Genomic DNA, 10,113 nt, shown 5'->3' on the forward strand with positions numbered 1-10,113 from the left:
CCATTTGCTTTGATCCACAATCAATACCGTTGGCACCAACAGTCAGGAAATCAAAAGACAACTGGGAAAATGTGCTGTCAAGGACCTCTCCAGAATGCTGTAGAGCAATGATATCAGTCTAGAAATTAAAGTGTGCCTGATCCAGGCCGTGGTCTTTTCAATTGCTTGCTATGCATCTGAGAGCAGTTGTACAATGCCTTTGAGTTGTGGTGCAGGAGAAGAGCATTGAACATACCGTCTGTCAAGAAACCAGATGGGTCTATCCTGGAGAGGGTGAAACCTGTCTTCAGGTTGTCTTTGGAGGGTTTTGAAGTGAAAGCTCACGTACATGTTGCCAAGAGGATGCAGTCCTTGGAGGACATAGTACTCGGAAGGGTAGAAGTTCAGTAGAGGAAGAAGACTCAAGCTGAGATATATTGGCACAGTAACGATTGCGATGGAGTCTGGTGCGTCAGAGACAGTCAGGTTGGCTCAGGATAGGGCAAGGTTTAGAGGCATTGTTCATAGTGTTGCTAGGAGTTGTAGTCCACTTGATGGCATATAAGAACAATTGACTCTTTGTTCTATTTTTATTTATTTTCCTCTCTTTATTTGTTGATACCCCTAAGTCCTTTTCTTCTGGTAAAGGACAAAGACAATTTGGTTGGATTCTAACATAACTCACATTAGTGGAATCTGTTCAAAGGAAGTTTGAGGATTTATGTCCCTATAGTCTATACCTTCCACTAGGATGCTTGTGGCTGTCAGACATCACTAATCGATCAAAGTCTAGAAAAGGGCATAGAGTCCACCAGCTGCTCTGTAGGAGGATGGGCAATCTCCTCCTGTGTGATTTATAGCTTCTAAAAACCTACTGAAAGGTCAGTTATAAATTGGTTCTGACTTAATGGCACACAACAAACAAAACATTATTATGAGAGGTCAAGCCTATTTGGTGGGTATGTGCCGGGGAGAAAACAAGAGACAAATGCACACATCTGTTTTCAGACAACAACAGGCAACCGAGGTGGGTCTGACCTAATCACAGGAACCCTTCATCCTGGCACCAACTGTCAGAAAAGTGATCCCCTGTCCCCAGAGGGAAACCAAGTCACTGACATGGCCAGCAGGCTTCCCCTGAGCTTTGTGCTGACTGCAGACAGCTGTAGGGTGGAAGCCCTGGGGTCTCAGTTTCTCCTCTGAGCAGTGGGGATAATAATGTCAGCTCCACGTTCACAGCGCAGTAGAGAGCTGACCGGGTCAGAGTGTCAGCAGCTGGGCCAGTGTGAGGCTGGCTGCCGTGGTAATATTGATGGCACCTCCTATTTCTGGTTATGTGTAAGGATGAATAAAAAATGGGCACATTACTTACACTGATTTCACAGTCCCAAAGTCACTGGTAAACTTGGCGTTGGCGGCACCAGCACGAGCAACAGTCCTCAGGGGTACCCAGGGGAGGGCAGTGCGCAGGGGCGTGGCCAGGTGGGGGGAGAACTGGGGCGAAGCTACGGGTGCTCTGACAGGGCCAAACCACTTAACTCAGGGTCTGCGTCTCAAAGCTTTCCAAGGTATGCCCTTTATTGTGATTTTGGACCTTAAAACAGTATTTTAAGTATACCTTCACCTTTTGTTGTTGTTGTGTACCGTTGAGTCAGAACCACCATAGCTGACCCTCTGCCAGGTTTTCAGAGGCAGTTAAGCTCTTGGAAGGCGACTGCCCATCCTTCTCCCACGGAGCAGCTGGTGGATTATGAACCTGTGCCTTCCGGACTGCAGCGCAGCTTCTTGCCATTTGGACAGGCTTAGTTCTTAATCATTAAAATTCAGGCATTAATTAGTTTGTAGTTTGATTATTAGATTGACTCAATTTTTAACTTTTTCTTAACTCTTCCCTTCATTTTTAATAATTGTGATTTGAGTGAAATTTTTACAAAGCAAACTGGTTTTCTATTCAACAGTTCCCACACATTTTGTTCTATAATGTGAACTACAATATACCCAAGGAAACGTTTCCAATTTCTTCCTTCTCATTTTCATTAATCTTTCCATCCTATTCCTTCCTAACTTCTGAGCTCTATCCTTGGGCAAATCCACTTCCTATGATCTGATATGGTTGGTTATACTACGTACTAGATGTTACTGGTAAGTAACCTTACAGGCTTGTCCACATTTTGCCTGAAAGCTGAGCCGTGGGAGTGAGTTTTGCTCCAGATTCAAAGTTTAAGGAAGGGTCATACTCTTGGGGTCCACTAGCCTCTGTAAGATCAATAAGCCTGGTATTTTAAAATAATCTTTTTGAGTTTTGATCCGTATCTTCCCTGCTCTTCACTGATGATCAGCACTAGCCGCCATGCACAATCTAGAGCTGGTCTCGGGGATGTGAAAGTTGAGATCGGCAAAGTCCAATTGTTTGAGTACATCTTTGCTTTTCTTCCTTCTCTGAGACACTGAGAGCGAGCTGATATTGCACCTTAGATGCCTACTGGTAAACTTTAAAACTCCAGTTGCTATCTGCCAAAGTACAATGTAGAACGTTGTCTTTGTGTAGATTGTTAATTGAGCTTAATGCCACCTTTGATGGTTCCTATGCAATAAAACCAGCAACTCATCTGCTCCTGGTTCTCCAAAGAGCAGCTAGTGATCTCTTGAAAATGCAGATGTAATGATGTTTTAACCTTACTCCTAGGAGTAAACTCCTTAAGTTGGATCTTGCCTTTCTGTCAAGCTCATACAGACTAGTTCAGTAGACACATACACACAGTCACTCAGTGGCTCTTTTTCCAGATTGTGTGACCATTCACAGTTGCACAGGGCTTAAATAAAGGTTAACCAAGGTCTTTAAGATTGTTCTCGAGCCATTAAGAATGACCAAGAAGAATTCCTAAAGGAAGAAAAGATAGGCTTAGGATAGAAGTCTGTTGTTGACAATCAGTTTCACAGTTAAGTAGTGGATAGTACATAGTTTACTGGAGTAAGACAGGAAGCTTGAGAGTAGGGTGATATTTTTAGGAAAACCCTAGGATGTTCCTGATGGCTGATCAAGCATTGTTATAGAGAAGAAACAAAGGACTAATTGCCAGTAAAATCCCTGTTAAATGCTGGGGAAAATGTTGGATGGTCCTTCTGTAGAGATCCAGTATAATTGGTATGTACTACACCCACAGCTCTGGTGGCCTGGTGGTAAGGAGCCACACTGCCAACCCAAAGGTCTGAAGTTCAAATTGACCAGCTGCTCCATGAGAGAAAGATGGGCAGTCTTCTCCTGTGTGATTAACTGCCTCTGAAAACCCACTGGAGGGTCAGCTATTGGTCAGTTCTGACTTAATTGTACACCACCACAACAGCTACTTGTTTCTCATGTTAGATATGAACTTTCTGATAAGCAGCTACCCTGTTATCTATAGCATCTGGCCCTCATCTAGTATAATCACCTTACCAGGGACACCGGGGTAGCCCATCTCTACCAATCTTCTTCCCCCAGGGTCCCAAAGCAGCTGAACTGCCTTCATTTGTAGTCTAAGGTGAAGACAGGTAACAAAGTTCTCACATGGCTTGGTGACTGACTGGACACAGACACACAAGGTACTGTTGCTGCCAAGTTGGAACGACTCATTGCTGACCCTCTGGCAGGCTTCCAGGGGCAGTAAATCACACGGGAGATTGCCCATCCTTCCAGTGAGCAGCTGGTGGATTCAAACCATGTGCCTTTGGGATTGCAGCACAGCTTCATACCACTGTTGTTATGTGCTATCCAAGTCGCTTGCAGCTCATAGTGACCGTATGTACAACAACTCTGAATCCACTCTATTTTGAGCCAACTTTACTGTCTTTGAACCACTCTAGTTCACTAGAACTACATAATTACATTTTAAGATCATAAATCTTAAAAAGGTACAGAAATCTTTCTTCTGAGTCTATTTAAAAAGTTAAAACCTGGCAGAATTAAAATATAGGCTTTGGAATGCATACTAATTAAATAATAAAATGGCTACAGTTAAGTCAGGATAGTGGCTACTTTTTAGAGTAGGGGGAAGGAATGTAATGAGAAAGGGCCTGGGGAGGCAGAGGGTCTAGGTACTTGAGATTGTTGTTGTTGTTATGTGCCGTCAAGTGGCCCGAGACTCACAGCGACCCTATGTACAATAGCTCTAAATCCTGCTCTATCTTGTGCCAACTTTATTGTCTCTGACACACCTATCCCCCGAATACCCCAGTCACTGAATCAATCCATCTCATTGGGGGTTTTCCTCTCCTGAGCTGTCCTTCCACCTTCCCAAGTAGGACTTGATTGAGATAATGGACTACATATGTATTCGTAATAAAGCTTTAAAAAGTCGAAATACTATTTTAGCCTCTTTCTTTTACATATGAAAAGGTTCAGAAGAAAGGGAGCTCTGGTGGCCTAATGTCAAGAAGCTGCGCTGCAATTCCTAAGGCATGCAGTTTGAATCCACCAGATGCTCTGCTAGAGAAGGAGGGGCAATCTCCTCCTGTGCCAGTCAGATCTGATTGGACCGTAAACAACAAGAAAAAAGAGAGAGGGAAAAAAAAGATAAAAAAGGAAAGAAGCGTTCGGAAAAAGGATATACTGAAGTATTTATGGTCATCTGATCTGTAATTTTCTCTCACGTGGTTTGATGTGATAAATATTTATTTTAAAACAATTTATTATTGATCATAATTACTTAAGAATTCTTTTTATATACATTGTGTTTAATACATAAAGTTTTAAAAAGCACAAGATGTCATTTCAAAGGCTGAGGTGCAACTGACCCAAACCCTAGTATTTTTATGAATAAATGAGGTGAAGAGTTAATTTTGAATTATTGTTATTGTTGATTGCCATCGAGTTGAGCATGACTCATAGCGACCCTATGAACAAAAGACCGGAAGCCTTTCTATAACTATTGTCAACAGAGGCATGTTCTTTAGGAAGTGGATGCAACTCCTGCTTCCACATTTTTTAATTATGAATTATTAATAATAATACTGATGTTCAGTGAAGAATACTGAACATACACCATGGCATATACTATCAGAAGCCTGAATAAATCCATCTTGGAAGAAGTATAACCAGGACACCATGTGGAAGTAAGAACGGCAAGACTTGTCTCGTGTTCTCTGCACATTTTATCATGGTTGGGTGCCCAGGCCCTGAGGAGGTTGTCATGCTTGGGAGATACAGTGGCTGGAACAATGAGTTCAAAGGTAGAAATTACTGAGAAACAAGTTTGAGGCACTGTTTCCTTCTATTATATCTAGGATCACCAGAAGTTGGAAGTGATCTGATTGCACTTAGCACCAAAATATATATTACACACATGCTTTAGCATTCTTTTTTTTTTTTTTTGGTGGGAAAAATTTATATTTAGAATTAGCCTCAGTTTAGATGATCCCAATTTTGTTGGCAACATCCAAAGCATCATAATCAGGAGCAAGTTGAACATAGGCCTTCTTCTCTCCATCAGGCCTAATCAGAGTGTTGACCTTAGCCACATCAATATCATAGAGCTTCTTTACAGCTTGTTTAATTTGGTGCTTGTTGGCCTTGACATCCACAATGAACACAAGTGTGTTGTTATCTTCTATCTTCATGGCTGACTCAGTGGTCAGGGGAAATTTGATGATGGCATAGTGGTCAAGCTTGTTTCTCCTCGGGGCGCTCTTCCGGGGGTATTTGGGCTGCCGTCGGAGTCTCAGCATCTTAGGCCGCCGGAACGTGGGTGACGTGCGGATCTTCTTTTTTTTTTGGCTGTGGACGCGCTTCAGGACTGCCTTCTTGGCCTTTAATGCCTTTGCTTTGGCTTCAGTTTTGGGAGGGGCAGGGGCTTCCTTCTTCGCTTTTGGCGCCATCTTTGTAGAAAGGCAGCATTCTTTATATATGTAATATACAAATATATATAGGTATGTAAATATATACATAAGACACACATAAAGAATGTTCAAGCAGATATGTAATTAACAATTATTATATACGGGGAAAGAGGAAAGGGAATCCTATACTATTCTCGTAATTGCTTTTAAGTATGAAATAACTTCAAAACAAAAATTAAAAAGAAAGAAGGAGTGTCTCCAAACAGTATTTTCATCTCCTTTTATTGAAGGAAATAGAAACTTGTGCTGCAGAGGCAACAGTGCCTCAGGGCATGACAAGGTAGCCAATGGGGCTGACATGACACGTCACAATGCTGGCCAGGGGTCCTACCACAAGGGGAGGACCAAAACCACAAAGACAGCAGGAGGTAGCAAACATCCCCAACACCCAGTGCAAGCATTTCCATTGGCAGAGAGCTTGGCCATGCACCTTACAAACAGGGTCCCCTCACAGCTGGTAGATTATCACCTTGGGCATTGGCCAAAATCATCTAAATGCATAAAAAAATTAATATGCTATCTTAGATCTAGAGACCTTTCTCTTTGATCCAAAGATTCAGGTCAGCAGATCTGGGCTGATTATTCAGCTCCTCATCCCAGAGGGGAAAAGACACTGAGTTATCAAAACATCATACAGGTCGAGCAAGGCAGGTGCTAAGGCCCAGCCTGGCTCTAAAAGCAGCTCATTTTTTTTTTTTTTTAGTTTCTGACTTCTCACACTACTCTCACCCAGCATGTGCCCTAAGAAACATCTCAGTGTTATAAACAAACACAAAATGGGGCAGTGGCCTAGAAGATGCAAGGATTATAAGCTGCTACATTAGCCAAGACCATTTCACAAAAACCAGCATGGGAAACACTATTGGGTCAAGGTCCTCCCAGACAGCTGCTAGAAGCACACAAAAAGAAAAATGTGGTAGCTCGTTCTCCTGTGTCAGGATCACTGTGCCAAAGTCTTGGTCCAGGAAGCTGAGCCACTCCATGTCCCTGGCAGATTACCAAACCCCATGGCATTCTCAAGCTGTTCCAGTTTTCAAGTACAACGAGGTGTTTGGGCAGTTCTGCCACAGAATAATAACAAGCACTAAAGAAGACTCAACCAATTATAAATTGACAATGTTATCAATTCATACATTTATATAATCAAGAACTGACTGCAGGGAGCAGAGTGGAAGATTTTTCTACGTAGACATTAAGAGTCCAAGTTTATTCATCTAAACCTTTGACCACCCTCACCTCCACAAACTGGAAGGAAATTCCTTATTTAGAAATGGTCATCTTCTGATTAATCATCCAGTTGCCATTCTCTTCAGTGCTGGGTGCAAATTCTTGAGAGCTCTAGACCAGAAAATGGGAGGATCAAGCAAGGAGGAGAGGGCACTGGGGTTGGAATTTCTGAAATGAGCATTTATGTCACAGGAGGCTTGGCACGACGGGGCTGGGGTGAGCATGGCTTTAGTGATTGTTCTTGGTCGCCTCCTTGGCCGCAGCAATCAGCGGAGTGAGGCTGGAGAGAGGCTTGGCAATCTTCAGGAACTGATGCTAGAAAGGAGAAAAAGAGCAAAAGACATGTGACCAGGTACCCTTCTTCCTCAGTAACCGAGACAAGCGTTAAGGGCACCTATATTAAAAAAAATTATTATATTATTATTTCCACCAGGAAACTCTGGTGGCCTAGTGGCAAGCAGCTGTGCTGCAATCTCCATGGCCAGCAGTTCAGGCCCACCAGTTAGTTGTTCCATGGGAGAAAGATGGGCAATCTTCCCTGTGCAATTAACTGTTTCTGAAGACCTGCCAGATGGTCAGTTATGTATCAGTTTGGATTTGAAGGTACACAACAACAATACCATATTTATAAAGGTACTGCCTGCAAAGCTTCAGATTATGCCCAAATCGAGGGATGTTTTTAAACAGTATCAAAACTACTCAGATCGTCCTTCATAAGCACTGGGAGTTTACTCTCAGTTGCAAAAAACAGTTTGAATGATTATAATCTACAGGGTCAAAACATGTGTCCAGAAAACCTAATATATAATAACTTTCTGTATAGTTGGAAAAAAGCATTTAATGTTCAAATTTCCCTTACATTTAGGAATGGAAAAAGCTTTGGCTCTTGAGGCCGTGGGATGTTTCTTCCATTTGACAAATAAAATGGAACTAATTTATTTTTTCTCCTGGCTACCAGGAAACTTTAAACTGAATTTGATGTTTAGGCACAGCTATTTAACTCAAATGATCAGCATACTAGATTCTTCTACAATCTGGTGTCATAGTCCTGAAGAGGTTGTGCTGCTAGAACACAGGCCAACCTCTCTAGTGGTCTGAATCCATCAGCTGCTTCTCAAAGAGAAGGGCAGTTTCTGCCTGTGTGATGTTGGGCTTTGGCATGGAGGATCAGCTGTGAGTCAACTGATCAGCTGACGCAACACTAATGAGTCTGAGTGGGTTTTCAGTTGTTTGTTTGCTTTTAAAAAATTTACTGTTGGGGGAAAAATTACTGTTGCACATTTTCTTCATTCCCCTCTCCTTCCCCCAGCCCACTCAACAATGCACCCCCCTGTCACACAGTGTTTAATCATATATTCCTTTCAGATAGTTCTCCCCCTCATCTGTTTGGCTGTGTTCATTATCTATCCACATTTTTCTCACTCTCTCCCTACCCTTCATCCCCCATCAGGTCTGTCCTATATTTTAACAGTAGTGTCATGCAGTATTTGTCCTTTTGTGGCGGAGATATTTCACTCAGCGTAATGGCCTCCAGGGTCACCCACGTTGTGTAATGTTCCTATATATGCTACTATGATTAATTAAAAAAATATATACTTGCACATTCATGTTTATTACTGCTTTATTCACAATAGCAAATAGAAGCAACCCAAGTGTCCATCAAAAAGTGAATGGATAGAAAAACTATGCTCCATTTATACATGGAATGTTATGCGGCACTGAAAAGTTGGTAAACCGTCCACACAGGGCTTCTCAAACACTTGGCAGAATCTCACTCAAGGTAAGCAGACCAGCACTGCCACCACCTCATACAGTGTACAATGACGAAACCAGGGAGACAGGACAAGCAAGTCACATTCATTAACTGTCCTCTAAATTGACAGTCCTTGGGGTCCTTTGCAGAACACGTACCTTGTGTAAGAAGTGTCTATCAGCTTCTTTTCACAAGGACTCAAACTCTGCCAGTTCAGGTAGAAAAACAGAACTGCTCAAGAAAGAACCCGTCCAAATTCAACAGGAGTTCACAAAACATACTCTAGGCTGAGCCTAAAAGAATCGAGCTTAAATGGGAAGAAAGGCATAATAATGAAGGTTGGAGAACTCAAAAGTATGGGTTGAGTTCAGGCTGTGTTAACAAGAAGCCTTCTTCTGTAATGGCCAGCCCTGGTGGTATAGTAGTTGGCCCCTAACTTAACGACTGGCAGTTCAAGAAAACCAGTAACTCTGCAGAAGAACTACGAGGCAGAGTATGCAGATTTACTGCTTCAAAATCCTTATGGGTAGGTCTGCTCTGTCCTACAGGGACACACGGAATTGACTTGACAGTAGTGAGAGGGTTACAGATTAAAAGGAAGAAAGCTTGGGTATGTGATTTCTTAAGCTAGATATATCTCTGCAAAGGGATTATTACCTGCAGAAGCTCTTTAGCTGAACCTCTCTTCTCCACATCCATCTCAAGACAGCGGTTCAAAAAGTCCCGGAAGATGGCTGACAGTTTCTCTGGATTCTGAAGTTCTGGGGTCCCATTGGTGGCAATGAGGTACAAGGCCTGACAATAAAAATAAAGAAGTACTGTTATGGATTGAATGGCACTTCCCAAAAGTATGTATTGTAAACCCTATCCTGGTCATAAGCTGGTTAGAATCCTACTTAGGAATGTTCTGCAAATGAGATGGAGTGGTATAAGATGTGTCTTAAATCAGCCTCTTTGAGGTATCAGAGAGATTAGACAAGCAAGCAAAAGATGCAGAGATGAGGGGAAGCAAGATGCCAAGCCACATGAAGATTACCCAGAACAGAAGCACAAAAAGACAAAAAATTCCTCCAGAGGCAACAAAGAAAGAAAAGCCTTCCCCTAAAGCCAGCACCTTGAATGTAAACATCTAGCCTCCTAAAATGAGAGGAAATAAAGTTCTGTTTGTAAAAGCTATTCATTAGCTTGGACCAGGAGGCAGTCGTCAGAACAGAGCAAGGAAACACTGCATGGTTCAAAACTGGGAAGGGCGTACGCCAGGGATGCATCCTATCTCCATA

General features: G+C 42.4%; 1 protein-coding gene across 3 annotated transcripts in view; it reads right to left on the reverse strand.

Moving 5' to 3' along the window:
* Window positions 1-6,059: 6,059 nt before the first annotated feature.
* The window catches only part of PAK1 (p21 protein (Cdc42/Rac)-activated kinase 1), a 76,816-nt gene continuing 72,762 nt past the window's right edge, over window positions 6,060-10,113 (reverse strand). Inside the window, exons 13-14 of one of the 3 annotated variants that reach the window (XM_006882880.1) lie at window positions 9,491-9,628; window positions 6,060-7,395 (exon numbers count right to left, since the gene is read on the reverse strand). In XM_006882880.1, the coding sequence (XP_006882942.1) occupies window positions 7,309-7,395; window positions 9,491-9,628 (225 nt within the window). In that variant the 3' untranslated portion in view covers window positions 6,060-7,308. The remainder of the gene's footprint in view (window positions 7,396-9,490; window positions 9,629-10,113) is intronic. The other 2 variants (XM_006882881.1, XM_006882882.1) reach the window with 2 other exon arrangements.

This window comes from Elephantulus edwardii, unplaced genomic scaffold (assembly GCF_000299155.1).
Source record: "Elephantulus edwardii isolate Elephantulus edwardi_28Jun2011 unplaced genomic scaffold, EleEdw1.0 scaffold00025, whole genome shotgun sequence".
NCBI lineage: Eukaryota > Metazoa > Chordata > Mammalia > Macroscelidea > Macroscelididae > Elephantulus > Elephantulus edwardii.